The sequence below is a fragment of the Lucilia sericata genome, unplaced genomic scaffold (assembly GCF_015586225.1).
Source record: "Lucilia sericata isolate MDLA Ls3-8-SP2 unplaced genomic scaffold, ASM1558622v1 Contig000635F_arrow, whole genome shotgun sequence".
Classification (NCBI taxonomy): Eukaryota; Metazoa; Arthropoda; class Insecta; order Diptera; family Calliphoridae; genus Lucilia; species Lucilia sericata.
This window is the reverse complement of record NW_023994641.1, coordinates 216,749-244,008: the sequence shown is the minus strand read 5'-3', so window position 1 is coordinate 244,008 and position 27,260 is coordinate 216,749. Positions and strand designations below refer to the sequence as shown.

The 27,260-nt window shown below is 33.2% G+C and overlaps 4 protein-coding genes across 6 annotated transcripts; 3 read left to right on the top strand and 1 right to left on the bottom strand.

Moving 5' to 3' along the window:
• Window positions 1-569: 569 nt before the first annotated feature.
• LOC119606921 (membrane-associated protein Hem) lies at window positions 570-4,496 on the top strand. Its single transcript, XM_037960588.1, has 3 exons — window positions 570-2,071; window positions 2,142-3,330; window positions 3,398-4,496. Exons 1-3 carry the CDS (start codon window positions 892-894, stop codon window positions 4,398-4,400), a joined length of 3,372 nt encoding a protein of 1,123 aa, XP_037816516.1. The 5' UTR covers window positions 570-891; the 3' UTR covers window positions 4,401-4,496.
• A 611-nt stretch (window positions 4,497-5,107) lies between these two features.
• LOC119606917 (membrane-associated protein Hem-like) lies at window positions 5,108-9,409 on the top strand. Of its 3 annotated transcripts, none has more exons than XM_037960583.1 (4): window positions 5,118-5,195; window positions 5,312-6,612; window positions 6,709-7,897; window positions 7,958-9,409. In XM_037960583.1, exons 2-4 carry the CDS (start codon window positions 5,433-5,435, stop codon window positions 8,958-8,960), a joined length of 3,372 nt encoding a protein of 1,123 aa, XP_037816511.1. In that variant the 5' UTR covers window positions 5,118-5,195; window positions 5,312-5,432; the 3' UTR covers window positions 8,961-9,409. The 3 variants fall into 3 exon arrangements, with proteins under 3 accessions (XP_037816510.1, XP_037816511.1, XP_037816512.1); XM_037960584.1 differs by having other exon boundaries at window positions 5,188-5,217; XM_037960582.1 differs by having other exon boundaries at window positions 5,108-6,612.
• A 6-nt stretch (window positions 9,410-9,415) lies between these two features.
• On the bottom strand, window positions 9,416-12,673 carry LOC119606918 (transmembrane protein 161B). Its single transcript, XM_037960585.1, has 8 exons — window positions 12,469-12,673; window positions 11,921-12,304; window positions 11,760-11,839; window positions 11,470-11,685; window positions 10,490-10,747; window positions 10,260-10,434; window positions 9,895-10,191; window positions 9,416-9,830 (listed from the first exon to the last, which is right to left on the bottom strand). Exons 1-8 carry the CDS (start codon window positions 12,469-12,471, stop codon window positions 9,711-9,713), a joined length of 1,533 nt encoding a protein of 510 aa, XP_037816513.1. The 5' UTR covers window positions 12,472-12,673; the 3' UTR covers window positions 9,416-9,710.
• Window positions 12,674-18,684: 6,011 nt separating this feature from the next.
• On the top strand, window positions 18,685-26,803 carry LOC119606927 (heat shock 70 kDa protein cognate 4). The gene is made up of 3 exons (XM_037960597.1): window positions 18,685-19,266; window positions 19,350-19,574; window positions 24,932-26,803. Exons 2-3 carry the CDS (start codon window positions 19,370-19,372, stop codon window positions 26,650-26,652), a joined length of 1,926 nt encoding a protein of 641 aa, XP_037816525.1. The 5' UTR covers window positions 18,685-19,266; window positions 19,350-19,369; the 3' UTR covers window positions 26,653-26,803.
• The last annotated feature ends 457 nt before the right edge of the window (window positions 26,804-27,260 follow it).

Genomic DNA, 27,260 nt, shown 5'->3' with positions numbered 1-27,260 from the left:
AATTTGTTCTCAAAGGCTATGTATGATATTTGAATAGGTTTTCAAATACATATTTACATCATTTCAAAGTTTTTTGCTTATTGGGTACATTTATTAGGATACATCCCATCAACATATACATGGAAAACAAAACAAATATATCTAATTTGACATTTTGATAATTTATTTATTAGGAACTATTAAATATGTTTTAACATTATGAGAAATGATTTCATAAAAATTCTTATTACAAATTATAAAGCTAATCAGAATCAATAGATCTTTTTATATCGTTATTATTGAGTAATTACGGAGTAATTGAAAATGGTCAATATTAGAGACTCATATTTTTTGGAACCAGGAACAATTTAATTAATGCCGTTTTGGAAATTTCAAATTTGTTTATTTAAATTCAGAAATAACAAATATAACAGACAATAACTATTTCCTTATAGCCAGATAGACTAATTATATCGCATGCTATATTTTAGTAAGCAATATATTTTCATTTACACACGTCACCCTGTTATCCCCATATAAAAACTGTAAACACACCAACAATGCTACTCACATATACAAACTATTTTTATTGAAATGTCAAAAATTTGTCATCATCAATATTTATGTGAAGTGATAAAAGTGATATTTTTGTGGAAAAATGTAAAATTTACATATTAAATAGAAAAAATCATTAAAAAATTTATAATAAAAGTGAAAATCGCCAAGACGACTACAAAAAAATATAAATGTTTTGAATAAAGTTGTAGTTTTTGTAACAAAACAAATAAACAAAAATTTCTAGGTGGGGTCAAGTCACAGCCAGCATAAAATTGAGACTTCTGTGCCTTAGATAAAAGTATTAGTGTTAAACTGATAGAAACAAATTAAAGAGAATTAAATTACACTATCAGCATGGCTAGACCCATTTATCCAAATCAGCAAAAAATTGCTGAAAAATTAATTATACTCAATGATCGTGGCCTGGGTATATTAACGAGGGTCTATAACATCAAGAAGGCCTGTGGTGACACCAAATCGAAACCTGGATTCTTGTCTGAAAAGTCTTTAGAATCTACCATTAAATTTATTGTCAAAAGATTTCCCAATACCGATGTCAAAGGACTAAACGCTATTATAAATATAAAAGCAGAAATAACCAAGTCATTATCTTTATATTATCATACTTTTGTGGATTTGCTGGATTTTAAAGATAATGTTTGTGAGCTACTTACTACCATGGATGCTTGCCAAATTCATCTGGATATTACACTGAATTTCGAACTAACAAAAAATTATTTAGACTTGGTGGTTACTTATGTTTCTTTGATGATTCTCTTGTCACGCGTTGAAGATCGTAAAGCTGTGTTGGGTCTTTATAATGCTGCATATGAATTGCAAAATAGCCAGTCTGATCCTGGTTTTCCTCGTTTGGGTCAAATGATTTTAGATTATGAAGTTCCATTGAAAAAGTTATCTGAGGAATTTATACCCCATCAACGCCTACTAACAAATGCCTTGCGTTCTTTGACCACCATTTATCCCCTGCGAAATCTTCCGGCAGACAAATGGCGTGAAATGCAAAAACTTAGTTTAGTTGGCAATCCAGCTATTCTCCTAAAGGCCGTACGTACTGATACCATGTCATGTGAATATTTGTCTTTGGAGGCCATGGATCGTTGGATCATATTCGGTCTTCTATTGAATCATCCTATGTTGACTCAGTATCCAGATGTTAATAAAATTTGGATTTCTGCTTTGGAGTCTAGTTGGGTTGTAGCGTTATTCCGTGATGAGGTTTTGCAAATACATCAGTATATACAAACATTTTTCGATGGCATTAAGGGTTATAGTAAACGTATAACTGAGGTCAAAGAGGCTTATACAAATGCTGTACAGAAAGCGGCTCTAATGCATCGTGAACGTAGGAAGTTTTTGCGTACAGCTTTAAAAGAATTGGCGTTAATAATGACCGATCAACCGGGCTTATTGGGTCCCAAAGCTATTTTTATATTTATTGGCTTGTGCTTGGCTAGAGATGAGATTTTATGGTTGCTGAGACATAATGATAATCCTCCATTGTTGAAAAATAAAGGTAAGTGCACTGAACACTCATTGAAACCAGTTAAAATTGTTTACAAATAAATTAATTTCCTAACGCTTAGGCAAAAGTAATGAAGATCTTGTGGATCGTCAACTACCGGAGCTATTATTCCATATGGAAGAATTGCGTGCTTTAGTACGTAAATACAGTCAAGTGATGCAACGTTATTATGTGCAATATCTTTCGGGTTTTGATTCTACTGATCTAAACATACGCATGCAAAGTTTACAAATGTGTCCCGAAGATGAAAGTGTTATTTTCTCTTCACTCTACAATACCGCTTCCGGTTTGACCGTAAAACAAGTTGAAGAAAATGAACTGTTTGACTTTAGAGCATTCCGTTTAGATTGGTTCCGTTTGCAGACGTATATGAGCGTTAGTAAAGCTGTTTTACGCATACAAGAACATATTGAATTGGCTCGTTTGTTAGACTCGATGGTGTTCCATACTCGAGTGGTCGACAATTTAGATGAAATTCTAGTGGAGACATCAGACTTGAGTATCTTTTGTTTCTACAGTAAAATGTTTGATGATCAATTTCACATGTGTCTAGAATTTCCAGCACAAAATCGTTACATTATTGCATTTCCTCTAATATGTTCGCATTTCCAAAATTGTACCCATGAAATGTGTCCGGAGGAGAGACATCATATACGAGAAAGATCTTTGAGTGTGGTGAATATATTTTTAGAAGAAATGGCCAAGGAGGCTAAGAATATAATAACCACCATTTGTGACGAACAGTGTACAATGGCTGATGCTTTGTTGCCAAAACATTGCGCCAAAATCTTGTCGGTACAATCGGCTCGTAAGAAAAAAGACAAATCTAAGAAACAATTTGATGATATAAGAAAGCCAGGAGATGAATCGTATCGCAAGACACGTGAAGATCTAACAACTATGGATAAATTACACATGGCTTTAACAGAATTATGTTTTGCCATTAACTATTGTCCCACCGTTAATGTATGGGAATTTGCTTTTGCACCACGCGAATACTTGTGCCAGAATTTAGAACATCGCTTTTCACGAGATCTAGTTGTAATGGTTATGTTTAATCAAGAGACAATGGAGATTGCTAAACCCTCCGAGCTATTGGCTTCAGTAAGGGCCTACATGAATGTTTTACAAACTGTGGAGAATTATGTTCACATTGACATGACACGTGTATTTAACAATTGTCTTTTGCAGCAGACCCAGGCTTTAGATTCTCATGGAGAGAAAACTATAGCTGCTTTGTATAATACTTGGTAAGTTCGACAGGTTGTTTTGAACCGTTAAGCATGTTGACTAATTTATAATTTATGTTTTGTACAGGTACACCGAAGTTTTACTTAGACGTGTTTCAGCTGGCAATATAGTTTTTAGCAACAATCAAAAAGCATTTGTACCCATTTCGCCTGAAGGTTGGGTTCCATTCAATCCCCAAGAATTTTCCGATCTTAATGAATTGCGAGCTTTAGCCGAATTGGTTGGTCCCTATGGCATTAAGACTCTTAATGAAACTTTAATGTGGCATATAGCTAATCAAGTGCAAGAGCTAAAGGCTTTGGTGGGAGTAAACAAAGAGGTATTGATTACTTTACGCACCAGTTTCGATAAACCCGAAGTAATGAAAGAACAATTTAAACGTTTACAAGATGTGGATCGAGTATTACAAAGAATGACCATTATTGGAGTCATTTTGGGTTTTCGCAATTTAGTACATGAGGCTTTAGTGGATGTGTTGGAAAAACGTATACCTTTCTTATTGAGTTCGGTAAAAGATTTCCAAGAACATTTACCGGGTGGTGATCAAATACGCGTTGCCTCCGAAATGGCGGCAGCAGCTGGTCTTATGTGTAAAGTAGATCCTACTTTAGCGGCAACATTAAAAACGAAAAAGCCCGAATTTGATGAAGGAGAACATCTCACAGCTTGCCTTTTAATGGTGTTTGTAGCCGTTTCCATACCCAAATTGGCTAGAAATGAAAATTCATTCTATCGTGCCTCCATCGATGGTCATTCCAATAACACTCATTGCATGTCAGTGGCTATAAATAATATTTTTGGTGCACTCTTTACTATCTGTGGGCAAAATGACATTGAGGATCGTATGAAAGAGTTTTTGGCTTTAGCCAGTTCTTCTCTTTTAAGATTGGGTCAAGAATCGGATCGTGAGGCTACACGTAATCGAGAATCCATTTATTTGTTGTTAGATGAAATTGTTAAGCAATCACCTTTCTTAACAATGGATTTATTGGAGTCATGCTTCCCTTATGTTTTAATACGTAATGCTTATCATGCTGTCTATAAACAGGAACAGATATTGGGCCTTTAAGTTGAATATTGAAACGAAATAGTATTAAGATTGCAGTACACAAGAAAATTAATTATGTATCAAGTTTTTTATATGATTTAAATTTAAGAATCACTAGAAACACTTTTTTTAATTGAAAAATAAGATCTTTTCATTTCGTATTTGAAAAAGAACGGAGAATGATATAATAATGAGAATAAACTTTAAAATATTTAAAATATGGAGATAATAACGGAACAACCAGCAGTTTTAGAGGAGTTGCTTTTGGATAAAATTCGACTCCTTGTCGAAATTCTTGTTCAATGGTTTAAAGAATAAAAAATGCATAAATAAATCTGTTGGCAAAGAAAAGACTTGTAATTAAAACATTATATAACCTAATTAAATATCTTTACACGTTAAACTCCTTTTAATAACCTAAAAATGTTATCACTACAAGCATTTTTCAAAGCTCTCTATATAAATAAAAAAGTATTACACAAATTAAATAAATGTGTTCATAATTCAGTGTTTTAGTAACCAATTTTTTTGCATTTGTGCTGCTTTATTATAGACTCTGCTATATTTTTATGCAATCCTGATTTAAATCAAAATATACTATAATTCTACAAAAAGTGCTTATTGGGTTAAACACAAAGAATAATTTTTAGCACATAAATTACAATATTTATTAATCACCCTGTGTACAATGTTTTGATAAACTGTAAACAAAACAACACAGTTACTCTCATATACAGAGAATATTTTGATACAAACGTCAAAATTTTGTCATCAATTGTTTATGTGCAGTAAAAAATTATTTTTCTTGAGAAAAATGTAAAATTTACCATTTAAATAAGTAAATTAGCGAAAAAAGTTATAATAAATATGTTAACACAGTTATAAACTATAAGAAAAACAAATAGTTTTTAAAAATCGTTGTTTTTTTTTAGAAAACAGTGCAAAGAAACTTTTCAAGGTGGGGCCGGTTGACAATTGCGACTTCCGCAATTTATGTGTATCATAATAAATTTGCAAAAAAAAACTTAATTGGAAAATAAAATATTTTGCACCATGGCTAGACCAATTTATCCCAATCAGCAAAAAATTGCTGAAAAATTAATTATACTCAATGATCGTGGTTTGGGTATATTGACTAGAGTCTACAACATCAAAAAAGCCTGTGGGGATACTAAATCTAAACCTGGGTTTCTATCGGAAAAGTCTTTGGAATCTACGATAAAATTTATAGTGAAAAGATTTCCCAATACCGAAGTTAAAGGCTTAAATGCCATTGTGAATATAAAAGCAGAAATAACCAAGTCATTATCTTTATATTATCATACTTTTGTGGATTTGTTGGATTTTAAGGATAATGTTTGTGAATTACTTACTACCATGGATGCTTGCCAAATTCATCTGGATATTTCGCAAAATTTTGAACTAACCAAAAACTATCTGGATTTAGTAGTTACTTATGTTTCTTTGATGATTCTTTTGTCGAGAGTTGAAGATCGTAAAGCTGTTTTGGGTCTTTATAATGCTGCTTATGAATTGCAAAACAGCCAGTCTGATCCTGGTTTTCCTCGACTGGGTCAAATGATTTTAGATTATGAAGTTCCCTTGAAAAAATTGTCGGAGGAATTTATACCCCATCAACGTCTATTAACAAATGCTTTGCGTTCTCTGACCACGGTTTATCCACTGCGTAATCTTTCGGCTGACAAGTGGCGTGAAATGCAAAAACTTAGTTTAGTGGGCAATCCAGCTATTCTTCTTAAGGCTGTGCGCACTGATACAATGTCTTGTGAATATTTATCTTTGGAGGCCATGGATCGTTGGATCATATTTGGTCTACTTTTAAATCATTCTATGTTGACTCAGTATCCTGATGTCAATAAAATTTGGATTTCTGCTTTAGAGTCTAGCTGGGTTATTGCTCTCTTTCGAGATGAAGTTTTGCAAATACATCAATATATACAATCATTTTTCGATGGCATTAAGGGCTACAGTAAACGTATAAATGAGGTCAAAGAGGCCTATACAAATGCTGTACAGAAAGCTGCACTCATGCATCGTGAACGTAGGAAGTTTTTACGTACAGCTTTAAAGGAATTGGCATTAATAATGACCGATCAACCGGGCTTATTGGGTCCTAAAGCTATATTTATATTTATTGGTTTGTGCTTGGCTAGAGATGAGATTTTGTGGCTGCTGAGACATAATGATAATCCTCCTTTGTTGAAGAATAAAGGTAAGTTTGGTTGAAACTAAAATAAAAAATCATTGAACAAGGTTTAAATTAACAAGATAAAATTGTTTACAAATAAATTAATTTCCCAACCTTTAGGCAAAAGTAATGAAGATCTTGTTGATCGCCAACTGCCGGAGCTATTATTCCATATGGAAGAATTACGTGCTTTAGTACGTAAATACAGTCAAGTGATGCAACGTTATTATGTGCAATATCTTTCGGGTTTTGATTCTACTGATCTTAATATACGCATGCAAAGTTTACAAATGTGTCCTGAAGATGAAAGTGTTATATTATCTTCACTTTATAATACCGCTTCCAGTTTGACTGTTAAACAAGTTGAAGAAAATGAACTTTTTGACTTTAGAGCATTCCGTTTGGATTGGTTCCGTTTGCAGACGTATATGAGTGTTAGTAAAGCCGTACTACGCATCCAAGAGCATATTGAATTAGCTCGCCTGTTAGACTCGATGGTATTCCATACTCGTGTGGTTGATAATTTGGATGAAATTCTAGTGGAGACTTCAGATTTGAGTATCTTTTGCTTTTACAGCAAAATGTTTGATGATCAATTTCACATGTGTCTAGAATTTCCAGCACAAAATCGTTATATTATTGCTTTCCCTCTAATATGCTCGCATTTTCAAAATTGTACACATGAAATGTGTCCTGAGGAGAGACACCATATACGTGAGAGATCTTTAAGTGTGGTGAATATATTTTTAGAAGAAATGGCCAAGGAGGCTAAGAATATTATTAATACAATATGTGATGAACAGTGTACTATGACAGATGCTTTGTTGCCAAAACATTGTGCCAAAATTTTGTCTGTGCAATCGGCCCGCAAGAAGAAAGATAAATCTAAGAAACAATTTGATGATATGAGAAAACCAGGAGATGAATCTTATCGTAAAACACGTGAAGATTTAACAACTATGGATAAATTACACATGGCTTTAACAGAATTGTGTTACGCCATTAATTACTGTCCCACCGTTAATGTATGGGAATTTGCTTTTGCACCACGCGAGTATTTGTGTCAAAATCTAGAACATCGCTTTTCTCGCGACTTGGTAGGCATGGTAATGTTTAATCAGGAGACCATGGAGATAGCTAAACCCTCTGAGTTGTTGGCTTCTGTAAGAGCCTATATGAATGTTTTACAAACTGTGGAGAATTATGTTCACATTGACATGACACGCGTATTTAACAATTGTCTTTTGCAGCAGACCCAGGCTTTAGATTCTCATGGAGAGAAAACTATAGCTGCTTTGTATAACACTTGGTAAGTTAGCTAGGTTGTTTATGTGGAATTAAGAACTAAAGGCTTATGATTTATTTTTAGGTACACCGAAGTTTTACTGAGACGTGTTTCAGCCGGCAATATTGTTTTTAGCAATAATCAAAAAGCATTTGTACCCATTTCCCCGGAAGGTTGGGTACCCTTCAATCCCCAAGAATTTTCCGATCTTAATGAATTGAGAGCTTTAGCCGAATTGGTGGGTCCTTATGGCATCAAGACCCTTAATGAAACTTTAATGTGGCATATAGCCAATCAAGTGCAGGAGTTGAAGTCATTGGTGGGTGTAAACAAAGAGGTATTGATTACCTTACGCACCAGTTTCGATAAACCTGAGGTTATGAAAGAACAATTTAAACGTTTACAGGATGTGGATCGTGTTTTACAAAGAATGACTATTATAGGAGTTATACTGTGTTTCCGTAATTTAGTACATGAGGCTTTGGTGGATGTATTGGAAAAACGTATACCTTTCTTGTTAAGTTCGGTAAAAGATTTCCAAGAACATTTGCCGGGAGGTGATCAAATACGTGTTGCTTCTGAAATGGCGGCAGCAGCTGGTCTTATGTGTAAAGTGGATCCTACTTTGGCAGCAACTCTAAAATCTAAAAAGCCAGAGTTTGATGAAGGAGAACATCTTATAGCTTGTCTTTTAATGGTGTTTGTAGCGGTTTCCATACCCAAATTGGCTAGAAATGAAAATTCTTTCTATCGTGCCACCATTGATGGTCATTCCAATAATACACACTGCATGTCGGTGGCAATTAATTATATTTTTGGTGCTCTCTTTACCATTTGTGGACAAAACGATATGGAAGATCGCATGAAGGAATTTCTGGCTTTAGCTAGTTCTTCTTTATTGAGATTGGGTCAAGAATCAGATCGTGAGGCTACACGTAATCGTGAATCTATTTATTTGTTGTTGGATGAAATTGTTAAGCAATCACCTTTCTTAACTATGGATTTATTGGAGTCATGCTTCCCTTATGTTTTAATACGTAATGCTTATCATGCTGTCTATAAACAGGAACAGATAATGGGTCTTTAAGTGAAATATTTGAATATATTATTAGTATTAGTTTTGTGCTACACAAGGAAATTAATTTATAAAATTTTTTAGTTAAGTCGAAATTTAGTTATTAAACAATGAAAAGATGAAAAAGAAAACAAACTAAAACTAAATAGTAAGTGCAGTAGAAAAGTACAGCAAACTAGTTGGCCAAAAATAACTCCAGTGTCAAAACTAACAAAATTAATAAACAATTATTAAACTATGCCAAACTATGCTATATGCCAAATCATTAAAAGCTCGAAATTTTTGAAATTTATTAAAAAATTATTCACTTTTTATAATAACTTTTCTCTTTTTATATACATTTAAGTATATAATTAAAAAATTATTAAATATAATCATATCGTGTCTAAGTAAAATATATATGTCTAAAATAAAAGCCAAAAAAAGAAACGTACATTAACGAACACAATTTAAAACAACAATTTGCATAAAATTTTTATAATTATAATTCTTTTATGTATGAAAATATCTTTTCAATTTTTATACAAAGTATAAATAATAAATAAAACACACAGAATATATGGCAAAGATTTGTTAAAAAGGACTTGTTTACAAATGTTTGATTTGATGAAATTTAACAAATGAAGAAGTTAAAACTTAATCTCAAATTTTTTACTAACTAATGACTTTTTTTCTTTAAAATTTGAAGTGTTAACTTTACAAATTCTTATAAAATAAATTATGTATTGCTTTTCGGGAGTTGGGAGATGGGTTTAAATAGATTTAGGTTTTGTTGAAATAGGACTGATAAACAATGCCCAAAGATGAGGTGGCAAATAAGGTGAAATAACTCCACCAGGTGGCAAAACCCAAGAAACCTTTATAAACCTCTGTGCTGAACACCTGAAAATAATAAAAGAAACTTATGAGATATACAGTTAAATAATTCGTAAAAAAGAAAACTTACATTCTTTAAACTCATGATAGAGTTTTGTAGATTTTGTGCCGATTCTAAAATATTAAATTCATTATCAGTTTCTTCTGTTAAGAGAGGCGCACCGCTGCCTTCCATAAAGTCTTGTGACATGTCCAAAGCAGGTTCTAGATCTGCTGAACATTCATGCTGTAAAACTGATTCCGTAAATATGCCAGTCCAGCTATAGCCACCCAAACTCTTGTACATTAAAGTAAGATACAGGCACAAAATCAAAGGTGCCGCAAATTGTAAAGTAACCACACATAAATAATAGAAAATGGAAGAAATCTAAACGAAAAAAAAAACAAACTTCAATAAATTAAACGTTTCCATTTTTAATCCCTTTAAAAACTAACCTTTTTCTGATATTCGAAATTAGTTATACGTCCTGCTTCTTTGCGTAAATCCATAATTTTATCATGAGCCAAATTGAGATACGATTGCAAATAAATGGGCATTAAGGCAAATCGTAATATCACCACAAATACTACCAATAACAAGCGCAGGGTTTCAAATATATGAGGTTTAAGTCTAAAAGTATAGTTTTATTAATATCAATCCTTTTTGAAAAGCTACTAATACTTACAAAGGTTCTTCCATTCCTTGAAATACACGCACCGTTAGGTAATCTCTACTAATGGGTCTAATCCATAGGATTACCAAAATGAAGGGCAAAACAAAACTGATGTTTAAGAGTATTTGTAAAAATTTATTTTCACGACAATATCTCAAAGAATCCCAATGCATTTTTGCCATACGCAGACCGGGAAAGGTAAATAATGAACCCAAAACACCACAACCCAGAGCCATAAAGAATTTAACAACTATTTTTGAGGCAGGACCACTGAAAGAAAAGTATGATTTTGGCATAAAGTTAAAATATATAATAATTTCGACGGTAATTCAATCCAAAATACTAAGTGTCACACTCTATAGCGTGCTAATGCCCTCGCCACACTCCACTGAAATCTACTATCTATAAAACGATTGGTCGGTGAGTTGTAAACTACGCAGCGACTGTGCGGACTCCGAGAGTTAGCGACTCACAGGAGAAGAAGCTCCAAAGCTGTCAAAACACAGACCTTAGAACCCTAACGGGTTGTATCCAACTGACGTTAGAGCAAATTATGCATGATGACATGAAGACGTTTACTGTTAAGGAAACAAACGACTCGGCTACTAGTTTTAGGCCTGATTTGAATAACCAGAGCAAAAAAGAAGAACTGTAGCAAGTACTTCCCCATATCAGAAGTGTAAGAAGATTTCTAAATGAAATTTAAATCTAGCGAAAGATTTCTATAGGAAATTTGAGGCTAGCGAAAGATTTCTATAGGAGATTTTGATATAGCGAAAGATTTCTATAGAAAATTTTGAAGCGAGCGATAGATTTCTAAAGGAAATCTTGAAGCAAGCGATAGATTTCTATAGGAAATTTTGAGCTGCCGATAAATTTCTTTAATAAACTTTCTGATATTAGAATGTAGTCTGCTACATACAGCCTTATATGAGTAACACTTGTAAACATCATCTATTTAACTCACAACTTTGAAGAACTGAAATACTTACGATGATTGCAATCCCTGTTCGCCTAAAAATTTGGAAGCATTAGCATTAAAACTAGCATAAGCATCTTCTAAGCCTGTCTCCAATATACTTTCATCTATAATTAAAACAATCATGGCTATTAGCAAATAAACCAGACAAGCAACAATGACCATGGAACGTTCACCGATAGATTCTTCACTTTGAAAATATAAAACGGTCAAAGAAGACAGCAATTTTCTAAAATAACAAAAAATAAACAAAAATATAACAGATTTCTATCAGAAAAAGATAATGATTACAAAATAACTTACATGGCAAAGAATATCACCAACAAGCACCACACCATACTTAAGTTGACCTCGTTCTTAAGAGGAACGAAATAATGATAAACCTATAAGATAAAACAAAAATAAAAAGCAAACATTTAATTAACAACATTATGAGAAATACGTTTGTTTTTTCTTTAACTTACCTCTGAAATTATATAAACTATAGCTGCATATACGCTAAAATCCACCAACCATTGATATTCGGTAAAATATCTTAAATATATAACATCCTTAGCAACCACCGGCGTGGTTTCCAAATCAATCTCTATGCTACGTGGTATATGAAATTGACCCTCTTTACTTTTAACCGTACCATTCTGTTGATGTTTGTTGCCTTTATAGCCGCCTTTTTGTGGTTTCTCCTTGGGCACACCTCCCTTCGTCCTCAGTTCATCGTCGGTGGGGTGTAAGTAACGATATAAGCCGGTTGAACACAAAATCCATTTGGCAAATGAAAAGTGTGGATTTAGTTTTTGTATTACACTGACCATAATCAGTGTAATCACCAATTGAGCTCCTAAAACTGCCTGTAATCAATCATTGGAATGTTCAGTTTTCTATACATACTTCATTTTAAGAGAACCCAAAAATTTTGGGTCAAAATCTATTTTTGGTTCATAATTCATAATGCAATGCGTGATTTGTCCAAAGCATTGAAATGTTCTTTTCTTTAAATTTTTCTTTTACTTACCATAATGCTGAAGTTATTTCCTTGCTTTTTGCTAAATGCTTTTGATTGTGTGTTAAATTATCTACTTTAATTAATTAATACATCTCTTGTTTTCTTTTAAAAATTAAAAAGTTTCTTAATTAAAAACGGAAATAGTCTTTAACAAAAAATTGTACAGAAAATTTTCTTCGGAACGTCTTCGATCAGCTGTAACAACTGTGTTACTAAATTTAGTTTGACACTGGGTGAGTGGTAAAATGTCATTGGTTTTTCATGAGCGGGTAGTTTTTGGGCCGTGTGTGACAATTGTTTAAATGCTCAGCTGATAAATATGAAGCAGCATTTCCGTTAATTTCAAATTATTATGTTAAAATGCAATAACATTAAAATCGGTTCAAAACTAGACTTTAGACTAGACTATATACTAGACTTTATGTTAAACTAAAGACTAGACTTTAGACTAAACTATAGACTAGACTATAGACTAGACTATAGACTAGACTAAAGACTAGACTATAAACTAGACTGTAGACTATACTAGACTATAGACTAGACTAAAGACTAGACTATAAACTAGACTGTAGACTATACTAGACTATAGACTAGACAATAGCCTAGACTATAAACTAGACTATAGACTAGACTATAGACTAGACTATAGACTAGACTATAGACTAGACTATAGACTAGACTATAGACTAGACTATAGACTAGACTATAGACTAGACTATAGACTAGACTATAGACTAGACTATAGGACTAGACTATAGACTAGACTATAGACTAGACTATAGACTAGACTATAGACTAGACTATAGACTAGGACTATAGACTAGACTATAGACTAGACTATAGACTAGACTATAGACTAGACTATAGACTAGACTATAGACTAGACTATAGACTAGACTATAGACTAGACTATAGACTAGACTATAGACTAGACTATAGACTAGACTATAGACTAGGACTATAGACTAGACTATAGACTAGACTATAGACTAGACTATAGACTAGACTACTAGACTAGACTATAGACTAGACTATAGACTAGACTATAGACTAGACTATAGACTAGACTATAGACTAGACTATAGACTAGACTATAGACTAGACTATAGACTAGACTATAGACTAGACTATAGACTAGACTATAGACTAGGACTATTAGACTAGACTATAGACTAGACTATGACTAAGACTATGACTAGACTATAGACTAGGACTATAGACTAGACTATAGACTAGACTATAGACTAGACTATAGACTAGACTATAGACTAGACTATAGACTAGACTATAGACTAGACTATAGACTAGACTATAGACTAGACTATAGACTAGACTATAGACTAGACTATAGACTAGACTATAGACTAGACTATAGACTAGACTATAGACTAGACTATAGACTAGACTATAGACTAGACTATAGACTAGACTATAGACTAGACTATAGACTAGACTATAGACTAGACTATAGACTAGACTATAGACTAGACTATAGACTAGACTATAGACTAGACTATAGACTAGACTATAGACTAGACTATAGACTAGACTATAGACTAGACTATAGACTAGACTATAGACTAGACTATAGACTAGACTATAGACTAGACTATAGACTAGACTATAGACTAGACTATAGACTAGACTATAGACTAGACTATAGACTAGACTATAGACTAGACTATAGACTAGACTATAGACTAGACTATAGACTAGACTATAGACTAGACTATAGACTAGATTGTAGACTACACTATAGACTAGACTATAGACTAGACTATAGACTAGATTGTAGACTACACTATAGACTAGACTATTTTAACCTGACCACGAAACACGAGCGTTCAGTCTAATCGAGTTAAGGGCTGAATGGTATTTAAGATAGCTGCTAACCAATTTGTAATGCGATTGTGCCAATATGAATTTCTGGAACATCTTCTCCCATTCGCTCTACTTAATCCTTGTTGCGATTAGGTATGAGAGTCGTATCTTTGTATTCTAATTGAATGTTAAAAGTTCCTAATTGTAATAAATAGACCTGATCCTTGCCATGATTACATTCAGTTTATCGACTATACTGGATAGACATTCTCTCATATTAGGACATTTACCTCTATTTTATTAATTCGAGATATGTAAGTCATCAATCAGTCTATCGTTTTCCATAAACACACTGATTGGAGTATAGATTAGATTTTGCATAATAATTATCTAATTATATGTAAAATTTTGTATATGTATATACAATTTATGTAAACATATTATAATATGTATGTATGTGTGTATATAATATTAAATTTGGCAATGAGCGGAAGTCGATTTGACACTGATGCAAATGTGTTTTTTAACACAAGTCTTTGACCGACATTCAAAATGTACAAATTATTGTTATTAGTTAGTATTTATGTCGTTATGAATGAATCACAGGTGTTGGCCATTTAAAATTGTGGGAAATTTGAAAAGAAAACATGTATTCAGTTTTTTTCGTTGGTTGTAATGAAAGTGAAAATTAATAAACAAATTAAATTAATTATGTGCATTATAGGAGATATAGCCAAAACTATAGACTATAGATTAGACTATAGACTAGACTATAGACTAGACCATAGACTAGACTATAGACTAGACCATAGACTAGATTCTAGACTGGACCATAGACTAGACTATAGACTAGACTATAAACTATACTATAGACTGGACTATAGACTAGACTATAGACTAGAATAAACTATAGACTAGACCAGACTATAGACTAGACTATAGACTAGACTATAGACTAGACTATAGACTAGACTATAGACTAGACTATAGACTAGACTATAGACTAGACTATAGACTAGACTATAGACTAGACTATAGACTAGACTATAGACTAGACTATAGACTAGACTATAGACTAGACTATAGACTAGACTATAGACTAGACTATAGACTAGACTATAGACTAGACTATAGACTAGACTATAGACTAGACTATAGACTAGACTATAGACTAGACTATAGACTAGACTATAGACTAGACTATAGACTAGACTATAGACTAGACTATAGACTAGACTATAGACTAGACTATAGACCTAGACTATAGACTAGACTATAGACTAGACTACAGACTAGACTAGACTATAGACTAGACTACAGACTAGACTACAGACTAGACTATAGACTAGACTAGACTACTAGACTAGAATAGACTATAGACTAGACTATAGACTAGACTATAGACTAGACTATAGACTAGACTATAGACTAGACTATAGACTATAGACTAGACTATAGACTAGACTATAGACTAGACTATAGACTAGACTATAGACTAGACTATAGACTAGACTATAGACCAGACTATAGACTAGACTACAGACTAGACTACAGACTAGACTACAGACTAGACTACAGCCTAGACTACAGACTAGACTACAGACTAGACTATAGACTAGACTATAGACTATAGACTAGACTATAGACTAGACTATAGACTAGACTATAGACTAGACTATAGACTAGACTATAGACTAGACTATAGACTAGACTCTAGACTAGACTATAGACTAAACTATAGACTAGACTATAGACTAGACTATAGACTAGACTATAGACTAGACTATAGACTAGACTATAGACTAGACTATAGACTACACTATAGACTAGACTATAGACTAGACTATAGACTACACTATAGACTAGACTATAGACTAGACTATAGACTAGACTATAGACTAGACTATAGACTAGACTATAGACTAGACTATAGACTAGACTATAGACTAGACTATAGACTAGACTATAGACTAGACTATAGACTAGACTATAGACTAGACTATAGACTAGACTATAGACTAGACTATAGACTAGACTATAGACTAGACTATAGACTAGACTATAGACTAGACTATAGACTAGACTATAGACTAGACTATAGACTAGACTATAGACTAGACTATAGACTAGACTATAGACTAGACTATAGACTAGACTATAGACTAGACTATAGACTAGACTATAGACTAGACTATAGACTAGACTAGACTATAGACTAGACTATAGACTAGACTATAGACTAGACTATAGACTAGACTATAGACTAGACTATAGACTAGACTATAGACTAGACTATAGACTAGACTATAGACTAGACTATAGACTAGACTATAGACTAGACTATAGACTAGACTATAGACTAGACTATAGACTAGACTATAGACTAGACTATAGACTAGACTATAGACTAGACTATAGACTAGACTATAGACTAGACTATAGACTAGACTATAGACTAGACTATAGACTAGACTATAGACTAGACTATAGACTAGACTATAGACTAGACTATAGACTAGACTATAGACTAGACTATAGACTAGACTATAGACTAGACTATAGACTAGACTATAGACTAGATAGACTAGACTATAGACTAGACTATAGACTAGACTATAGACTAGACTATAGACTAGACTATAGACTAGACTAAGACTAGACTAGACTATAGACTAGACTATAGACTAGACTATAGACTAGACTATAGACTAGACTATAGACTAGACTATAGACTAGACTATAGACTAGACTATAGACTAGACTATAGACTAGACTATAGACTAGACTAGACTAGACTATAGACTAGACTATAGACTAGACTATAGACTAGACTATAGACTAGACTATAGACTAGACTATAGACTAGACTATAGACTAGACTATAGACTAGACTATAGACTAGACTATAGACTAGACTATAGACTGACTAGACTATAGACTAGACTATAGACTAGACTATAGACTAGACTATAGACTAGACTATAGACTAGACTATAGACTAGACTATAGACTAGACTATAGACTAGACTATAGACTAAGACTATAGACTAGAACTATAGACTAGACTATAGACTAGACTATAGACTAGACTATAGACTAGGCTATAGACTAGGCTATAGACTAGACTAGAAACAATCCAAGGATCAATCAGATATATTACAAATGGTAATAGACAGATTAAAAATTCTTGGATTTAGCCTTAGGCTTCCGAGCTTGGCGATGACTAATCGGACAGTGCATTTTGTATACATACATACATACATACATACATACATATATACATATTTAATAATAAACTACGTAAAACTACATACATACGTACATTAATTTTTATGTAAAAATTATTTTATATTTGAAAATGTAACACAAAGAACATATGCAGTCAAATAGCGTAGTAAACTCGTTCAAAGTGGGGCGTTGAAAATAGTTCGAAATAAAGATCTGCAAATGGAAATATTTTTTTTTATATGGGTGATATTCTGAACAATTATCTGATCAACCCAGCTAGCATTTGGAAGATTGTTGGATGATGAATCAGTAAACTGACTAATTTTTGACTCATTTTGATGGCCTAAATGTTATTAACAAGTTAAGCGCTTAAAAAATGATTCAAAAATGATACCGATATATGATTTAAAACTGATTATTTGAAAAACAATAATAAAATGTATAGCAATCATAAATTGATCATTCTGGTGTTTAAAAACTTATTTTGTGATCATATTTCGAGTAGTTGGAAGCACAAAAATTATTTCTTATGTAATTGTTTTTGTTTGCAATGGAATAGCAACACTTACAATTAAAAATGGCTTTAAAACGATTCAAAAATGAGTCGAAACTTATTAGAAAATGGAATCAGAAAAGAATCTTTTAGAAGAGTTGGCAAAAAATTTTGTGTGGCCTAAAATGAGTTGATATAATTCTCATTTCGTTTATAAAATTAAATGTATAAGTATTTCAATTTGTGTGATATTTATAAAGTCGATTTTTTGTGAAAGAAATTGAAATTGAGTCGCGGGTGTGGTACCATTTTCTCTCGACGAATGTATCATTTATGATTAGAAAATGAGCGCATATATGATCATTTTAATCGTGCAGAAGAATCATAAATGACTCGAATGTTATCAAAGATTTCAAAAAATGCTAGCTGGGAATTACAATTACTCTGATCCAAAAGTTCAACATCGAAACTTTTGATCGTATCTGTAGTATATAAGTTCAATTAAATGAATATTCTAAACGAAATTTAAGCCAACGTTTGACTAATCCCAATCAGTCCTAAATAGAACATCTTGAATTCAACTCAACCCCCTCAATTCTGCGCATCTGCCTACTGAAAAACTCATTGCAATTTATGTTGCCGATAAAAGAAAAAAATCTGAAACGTTAAATGTAAAATGTGCATGCATTAACTGAAAATTTATCAAACGACAAATAGCCACGATCGAGAACGGAACAAAACAAGAAAATCTGAAATATTTTTTTTAAATAAAATTCGTTTACAAATTGAAAAATAACAAACAGCAACAACAATAAGAAGAAATTAAATAAAAAACACAACAAAATTTTCTAAAAATTCAAATGTTCTGAAATAACTAAAAATAAATTAATGAAAAAAAATCTAGAAATTTCAAAAATACAAAAAGAAATAAATCAATTTTGCAAAAAAATAGTGTTTAAATAAAAAATATAAAAGTCACACAAGCTCAAACTCAGTCTTCAATCTGTTACCAATTGTTTATTACAAAAGTTTAAGAGAACTAGTGACGCTGTGGAGCTACAAAGGGATAAAGCACTTGAATTCCTGCGCATTTTAACATTTGTTTTAATTTTCTTAATAATTTCCCTATATCTGTATCGTTTTGCCTTTTAAATTCTCGAGCATCATCCACCATCCCCTTTTCCTTAAAAAAAAAACTCTTTTTTCGGGAACTTTCTACCGATTTTTACTTAAAGAACTGTTGTGTTAAATTTTAAAAATTAAAGGTAATTTTAAAGAAATATTAGCTAATTTCGAACGTTATGTAATGTGTGTTTCTTGCTTTGTTTTTGCCCGTTCAAAAAAAAAGGTTAACTTTTATTTTTAAAAATGGCTAAAGTTCCTGCCGTTGGTATTGATCTTGGTACTACATATTCATGTGTGGGTGTCTTTCAACATGGCAAAGTTGAGATCATTGCCAATGATCAAGGTAATCGTGTTACACCCTCATATGTGGCCTTCACCGATACCGAACGTCTGATTGGTGATGCTGCTAAAAATCAAGTTGCTATGAATCCCAATAATACGATTTTTGGTAAGTTGTTCTTTTCTTGGTCAATTCCATTTAGAATTTTATTAATGAACCCATCATTTTTATCCAAATTCCTTTTTAAACAAATCTTTGTGTAAAATCGACATAATATTTTATAGTTCATAAACATCTACACTCAGAAAAATGTTATTAGATCCAAGTGCTTAATTTCGTGATATGTTTAAAATTGTCCATTTTACTTGCAATATTTGGAAAACTTATTATCACATAGAGATTTTAGGATCTCAAGGCGTTACGCGAATTTTCTTACATCTTCAATGCAATCAATCTTTCAAAGTCCTAACTTTCGAAAAAGCAGAAGACCTTGATACATTTGACCCTTGATCAAATCCTATAAGAACTCAGACTAAGATAACTTGGAACAAGTTTCATTCATGATCTGTACCTTTTGAAAGATGAAGTATTTTTTGTACTTTTGGAGACCACCGGACTTACAGCAGTAGGACTATAGAAGTGGTATGATATTAACAAGATAAGATCAATTGAGATTGAGGCGATTAGATAAGCAATTGAAGATATTTTCATTCAAAATTTCTTAGTAGACTGGGACTTAAGCTGATAATAAACAAGTACAGAAATCGGAAAAAAAGCTTACGATTACCAGAAATTTATATTAAAGAACTTCCTCAGCAAAGGATTTATAATCATCGGAAATATCATGTAATTATAATTAAGGGAAGTAGGACGTGGTAAAGTGAAGAACTTCGACATATGGACTTGACTCTCTGCGACTTCCCTAGAACACTGACATCTCCAGAATATCATAAAGCTTTGAAACATTATGTTTGATTTAAGACTGATTTTAATGGATGCTGACAAAGGCAGTAGAATTTGTTACAGGTAGATCGGAAACTCAAGAAAGTGGGGAATCGAATGTCTGAAGCTATGATTTAGTTAAATAGTTAATTCCCACCAGTTACTGGAGCGAATGGAATCAAAACTAGAATACTAACCACTTACCTATCGGAGTAGCTATGATTTAACATTGTTAAAAATTTCTATATGAAGAAAACCAATGAAACCTTTTCTAAATCCTTATAAGATCTGTGTCCTTAAAATAATATAAGGATCTACTTATGTTCGTCAGTCTTTTAGTTTGTCTATCTGTTAAAAGCGCATTAGGGGTTTAACGGGATTAACATATGGCATCCACAAAAATGTATCGGTAGTAATAAAATGTAGTCCCGGTATACTGTTGAAACACAGCTGCTATTATGATAGTGTGAATGGAGGATGTATGAAACATTAGATCTTAGGTCACTATGGGACCCGTTGTGCACTCCCTTACCAGAGTCTCTGATGGGAATCGAACCCACGATTTTCAGAATGACAGAACCAACCAACTGCACCCGCAATCAAGACAAATTTTGCGCAATCGTTTAAAGCACCCAGAAATTACACTTATGTCCACAATAAGACCATATTTGGACCTTGTCTCCATTAAGGTTTCCTTCAGAAAATACTGACTTTAATTGAATTTCAATTCTTAATATCGGGATTAAACTGAATATATAGCTTTTTGTGAACCTTAATATCTTAGTAAAAATTTGAGAATCGTTCCTTAATTGACCCATTAAAATCTGTTTCTTACAAAAACAATTGTTAAAATATAATAGATAATGATTTAAATTCAGTAGAGTCCGGTCCATTATTGATTCTAGTTGCCATGGAAGGATCTCTTACGAAATCATTTTGATTTTCGATATTATGTAAAATATGATATTAATAAGTACTATATTATCATAAATGATTGATTTCTCGTAATTCTTTAAGGATTGGGCCTTCGTAGGATCCAGATCTAATATTAGGCATTGATACTATAATTTAGCCAAATTCTTATATACAGAGATCGCCCTTACTCATTACTGTGTAGGGTACAAGGTCGATTATGTCTTACTATATTTTTAATCGTTTTCGTTTCGATACATCCGAATTAAAAACGAAGCTCAGTTTATAATCAATATCGGAAACCAATCGCACGACCTAAAATTCGATGAAAAATTGGAATATTTTGTAAAATTCGATGGCCTTTTTTCAAAATTTTTAAAAGTAGACGTAGTACATAGTATAACCTAGTAAAATATGCATTTGAACTTGAAAAAATTCAAAAAAAAAAAAACGTCTAAAACAAAATATTTACAAAATTTACTTAAACAATTCTTTGAGTGTATGTAAGTATGTGTGGAATATTAACGTGTTAACGCAATGAATAAATTTTGAATATTGAAAATTTTATTTATTTACAAGTAGATTTTCTCTTGAAGCATGTTTGTCCTCAATTAATTCATGCATAGACACTTCGTTCAGTGCATCTCCCACCCATTTGCTAAATAATAAAAAAATGTGTTCTGTTTATATATTTTCTTCTTATTTTTTTGCCAAGAATACATTTTTAAATCTACTATACAAATTATTTATTTATATATGAATAGTGGACGGACTGACTGACTGACTATGGGCTGCATTTCATTTTCTTCACGTCATGACTCGTTCGCTCATGTTGTTTATTTTTATTGTTAATGTCTTTTTTGTTGTTATTGTTGTTGTTTTTGCTTTCATTTTGCATTATTTTTAGTTGCCAAAATCATTGTGATATCTAATGTTAATTTGATTTGAATTTGATTTAAAACAATGTGTGTTTTTGTTGTTTCTGTTTTACATTAAATATCATAATAAGGTTGCGGGGTATGTTCAGTGTGTAAACAAATTGTTTGTTTATTTGAAATAAACTATTTTTAATTACGATTGCACTGTGGTATCCATTAATCAATTTGTTTTTCAAATTACATTCGCTTTTATATGAAAGAAAATTTCCCTTTTTTTCTGTTTGTCTTTTTAAATTATGATGTGGTAATTGATTTAATTATATTGTCATGATTTAAGTACTTATAATGAAGATACTTTACCTTACAATTGTATAAAAAACGAGGGCTTATTGGTCATGTTGTTTAAATAATAAGGGTCTGATTTATCAGACCCCAAAGGAAATAATTGTGAGATGTCAAATAGTACGAACTTGAAATTCAATTGCCCGCTTTCATGCGGTAAAACACTTATTCTGCTCAAATCAGATAGTCCACAACGTCCAACTGTTCGACAGCCAGGCTTACTTGGCCACTATATAATAACCGTAGATCGTTGACGCTGATAGAGCTTTCATGTCTATGACTAAGGCTGCCGACAGTCGTGTTGAAATGTCATTGGCTTTTAGGTGCTCAAGCTAGGAAATTGAATCTTCCGTTTAATTATTTCTGCTGAAGTTGCAATAAGGAGGATGAGGAGAAAATGGTCGGCAACATCCTTTGTCTGTATTCTGCTTTGTATGACCTTAGAATGGTCACCATAGACTGCGCTTGTTTGCACTAGTTGGGAAATCTCGCTGACGTTGACGATCGCCAGATAGATGCCTTTATTCGTGGCAAAGGTTGATTCGCCACGTTTCCTACCATAGATACATATGTATATAGAAGTCGAATCGCAAGATCGAGGTTATGAGAAGTTCGGGTAATATAACTGGAACTGGTTTCCTAAATCAAATCAGTTTGTCGCACGTATATAGCAGTCTATTATTCGATTATCAACCACCGATATATCCGTTAAGTCATGCAAGAAGTAGCTACCTAGCAGATTCATTCTATGATCTGCTAGGACGGGACAATAACAGAGAAAGTGAGTTATACTCTCTTCTTCCTCTTCATCATGGCAACTCTTGCCGAAGTCTTTACTGGGAGCCCAAAGGGCCAGTGGCCAGTTACCACCGCCGTTCAGTTCCGTAGATTAACTCTCGGAATATAAAGAAGGGCTTGTGATCTTTCTGGGTTGAAAGATGGCCACATGATCCTCTCCTGTCTGCAGGTGGCTTAGGTCGACCATCTGTATTGCGCAAGCTCATATAGTTTTTCACGTGTAGAGCGTTTGCAGGTTGAGATCGTGTTGGATAGTTACTGAAAAGCTTCTATCAGAAGATGGTTTGGCGATACAATAGTCAATGTTGAGAATGGTAGAGTTATCTGGCTGAATCATATGCCACATACCAATTGTGTTGAGTCTAATCGCCCGCGTTGAGGGCAACCTCTTGAGCCATTAGATCAATAGGTAACCATCCCATCATGACAGCAAGAGCCTTTGATGGGGTGATGCGAAGGGTCCCCGTTATCAGCAAAGGTGGTGAGCGAAGGATTCCTTAAAAGCTTTTACGGTGTTAGTCTTTTTGTACAGACTTCCACCAGACCAGAGTGCACCATATCATAGTATGGTATTCTTGGGATTTATGCCACATGACTTACCTATTGCTCTCCTACAGGAGTATAAGGCCGCAGTCTCTTTGGACACCCTAGATAGGGTATTTAAATGTCATGATAGTTTTGAATCCAAAATGACTCCTAGATGTTTAGCACTATCAGATAACTTCAATTCTGTCCCATTTAACCGTGGAAAAGTGAAGATGGGTACCTTGTACTTCTTAGTGAAGAGAACATGTCCCGTTTTCGATGGATTTACACCAAGGCCACTACTAGTGCTCCAAGTGCTGAGTAACTTGAGTGCAATCTCTATCCTTTGCGATATAGCATCCAGATACGACTACAAACACATCATCCGTATACGCAATGACCCTAAAGTCCATAGATCTAATATCCATGAGAATGATTTTTCTAGGATTTTGTCATTAAAGACCTAAGGTCAAATATATAGACCGATTAACATTAAACAAACCTTATAAATTGAGAATATTGGGGAAAAATCTCTGACCTATGGCTTTTACCGAGTTTTCAATAGACAGACGGACATTATTAAAATTGTATATCAAAGCAAATTTTGCAATGAAAGTTCAAATGGGTCACTCTTCTCATTATTATAGATTATACATCATCATTTCCAAACCTATTACCATTCCAACCTATATCCCATTAAAAATACTTCAAATCCCTATTAAAAACAAAGTATTTGATTGGAATGTTAAATTATTTTGAATTTTTTATTTAATTTCAGTCCTGTAACATTGAATATATTGAATGACTCTTCTTGTGCTCCTCCCGTGTCCGTATTTTGTTTATAATAAAATACTATATATATATTTTTTTGTTTTTAATCCTTATTACCTGTGTGTGTGTATATTTTTTGTTTAAATTATGTATCCTTTTCAAGATTTAAATATATTTTTTGAAAAGAAACACAAATTTGATTACAAATTATTCCTTCGCCGACTATTTAAGATTGAAAGGTAAATAGTTTGCGATTGAATAAATTGTTTAGATTTTAATTTGGAAATGATGGGTCTGTTAGTTGGTGTAATTATTTATTGTTAAATGGCTTTTCTCATAAATATATTTTGTTTTTAGATGCTAAGCGTTTAATTGGTCGTAAATTTGAAGATGCTACCGTACAAAGTGATATGAAGCATTGGCCTTTTGAGGTTGTTAGTGATGGCGGTAAACCAAAGATACGAGTGGAGTATAAGGGTGAAAAGAAAACCTTCTTTCCCGAAGAGGTTTCATCTATGGTCTTGACGAAAATGAAGGAAACTGCTGAGGCTTATTTGGGTAGGAATGTTACTGATGCTGTGGTCACCGTACCCGCCTACTTTAATGATTCCCAGAGGCAGGCTACCAAAGATGCTGGAGCTATAGCTGGTTTAAATGTTTTGCGTATTATCAATGAACCTACGGCAGCTGCCATAGCTTATGGTTTAGATAAGAAGGGCACTAGCGAGAGAAATGTGTTGATTTTCGATTTGGGCGGCGGTACTTTTGATGTCTCCATTTTGACCATTGAAGATGGTATATTTGAAGTAAAGTCCACGGCCGGTGATACCCATTTGGGTGGTGAAGATTTTGACAATCGTATGGTCAATCATTTTGTGCAGGAGTTTCAACGTAAACATAAAAAGGATTTGGCCAGCAATAAAAGGGCCTTGAGACGCTTGCGCACTGCTTGTGAGAGAGCTAAACGTACACTCTCGGCTTCGTCCCAGGCTAGCATAGAAATAGATTCTTTATTTGATGGTATTGATTTCTATACCTCCATTACTCGAGCCCGTTTTGAGGAGTTGAATGGCGATTTGTTTAGAGGCACTATGGAACCGGTAGCTAAAGCCTTGCGTGATGCCAAAATGGATAAGGGTCAAATACACGATATAGTTTTGGTGGGTGGTTCTACTCGTATACCTAGAGTACAAAAACTTTTGCAAGACTTTTTCAATGGCAAAGAGTTGAATAAGTCCATTAATCCTGATGAGGCTGTAGCTTATGGTGCCGCTGTACAAGCTGCCATTTTACATGGTGACAAGTCGGAGGCGGTACAAGATCTATTACTTTTGGATGTTACTCCCCTTTCGTTGGGTATAGAGACCGCTGGCGGAGTTATGACAGTGCTTATCAAACGCAATACCACCATACCTACCAAACAAACCCAAGTTTTTACCACCTATTCCGATAATCAGCCGGGTGTTTTGATTCAGGTCTTTGAAGGTGAAAGAGCCATGACTAAGGATAACAATATCTTGGGTAAATTTGAATTGAGTGGCATACCCCCAGCTCCACGGGGTGTTCCTCAAATTGAGGTTACTTTCGATATCGACGCCAATGGTATTTTAAATGTCACGGCTGTAGAAAAATCCACCGGCAAGGAAAACAAAATCACCATAACCAATGACAAGGGACGTTTGGGCAAAGAAGACATCGAACGTATGGTCAATGAAGCTGAGGCCTACCGCAATGAAGATGAGAAACAACGTGAACGCATAAATGCCAAAAATGCTTTGGAATCTTATTGTTTCCAAATGAAATCCACCATTGATGATGACAACATCAAAGCGAAAGTATCGGAAAGTGATCGTAAAATGATCATGGATAAATGTAATGAAACTATTTCCTGGTTAGATGGCAATCAACAAGCCGAAAAGGAAGAGTATGAATATAAACAAAAGGAATTACAAAATATTTGCAATCCCATTATTACCAGACTCTATCAGGGTGGTGCTCCACCACCACCAGGAGGTATGCCTGGTGCTGGTGGTGCAGGTCCCTCTGGCGGTGGTCCAACTATTGAGGAAGTTGATTAAACGAAAGAGATAAAATTGAATTTGTTATTTTGATGGTTGGTTAAATAACTTAACATTTGATCTTATTGAAATTATCGAAAAGCTTTGTTGATATTTTTATTGAAAATATATATTTTTTTTAAATAAAAGCAAATAAATCTTATATAATGGACATCTAGTAAAGTTTAATTTCGCAAGTAATTTGGTTGTGTGAGTATATAAATTGAGTCAAAACCAAGGGCGGAAAGATCGAATAAGCTTTCGTATCGAAAACACAATTAGATCTCGATATTAGATTTCTTGTTCGATATCTAAAGTTTGCTCGATATCAAGTAAGAAAATTACGATTAATTTTACTCGACCACGAATACGGTAATGAGGGTTTAGTTCTTATATACTATTAAATGTATTGAATAGGTCCATTACAATAAATTTTAATCGATCATAAACTGTGCAGGTATTTTACTTAGACCAGCAACACAAGAAGTACTTACAACGTCTGTTTGTACGATATAAATGAAAGCCATTTTTGCATATGTATAATGATTATAATACTATACTATAATACTATACTATAATCAATGCAAATTCCTTTAATTAAGACTTAAAAAATATAGATAAAATAGAAT

Bases quoted from the DNA above. Each gene is read 5' to 3' on its own strand.
- LOC119606921 (XM_037960588.1), top strand. From the start codon at position 892: ATGGCTAGACCCATTTATCCAAATCAGCAAAAAATTGCTGAAAAATTA. The intron at 2,072-2,141 runs GTAAGTGCACTG...CCTAACGCTTAG, and splicing joins TCCATTGTTGAAAAATAAAG to GCAAAAGTAATGAAGATCTT. The intron at 3,331-3,397 runs GTAAGTTCGACA...TGTTTTGTACAG, and splicing joins GCTGCTTTGTATAATACTTG to GTACACCGAAGTTTTACTTA.
- LOC119606917 (XM_037960582.1), top strand. From the start codon at position 5,433: ATGGCTAGACCAATTTATCCCAATCAGCAAAAAATTGCTGAAAAATTA. The intron at 6,613-6,708 runs GTAAGTTTGGTT...CCCAACCTTTAG, and splicing joins TCCTTTGTTGAAGAATAAAG to GCAAAAGTAATGAAGATCTT. The intron at 7,898-7,957 runs GTAAGTTAGCTA...ATTTATTTTTAG, and splicing joins GCTGCTTTGTATAACACTTG to GTACACCGAAGTTTTACTGA.
- LOC119606918 (XM_037960585.1), bottom strand. The intron at 10,435-10,489 runs GTAAGTATTAGT...CTATACTTTTAG, and splicing joins CAAGGAATGGAAGAACCTTT to ACTTAAACCTCATATATTTG. The intron at 10,192-10,259 runs GTTAGTTTTTAA...TTTTTCGTTTAG, and splicing joins ATTTCGAATATCAGAAAAAG to ATTTCTTCCATTTTCTATTA.
- LOC119606927 (XM_037960597.1), top strand. From the start codon at position 19,370: ATGGCTAAAGTTCCTGCCGTTGGTATTGATCTTGGTACTACATATTCA. The intron at 19,575-24,931 runs GTAAGTTGTTCT...TTTTGTTTTTAG, and splicing joins TCCCAATAATACGATTTTTG to ATGCTAAGCGTTTAATTGGT.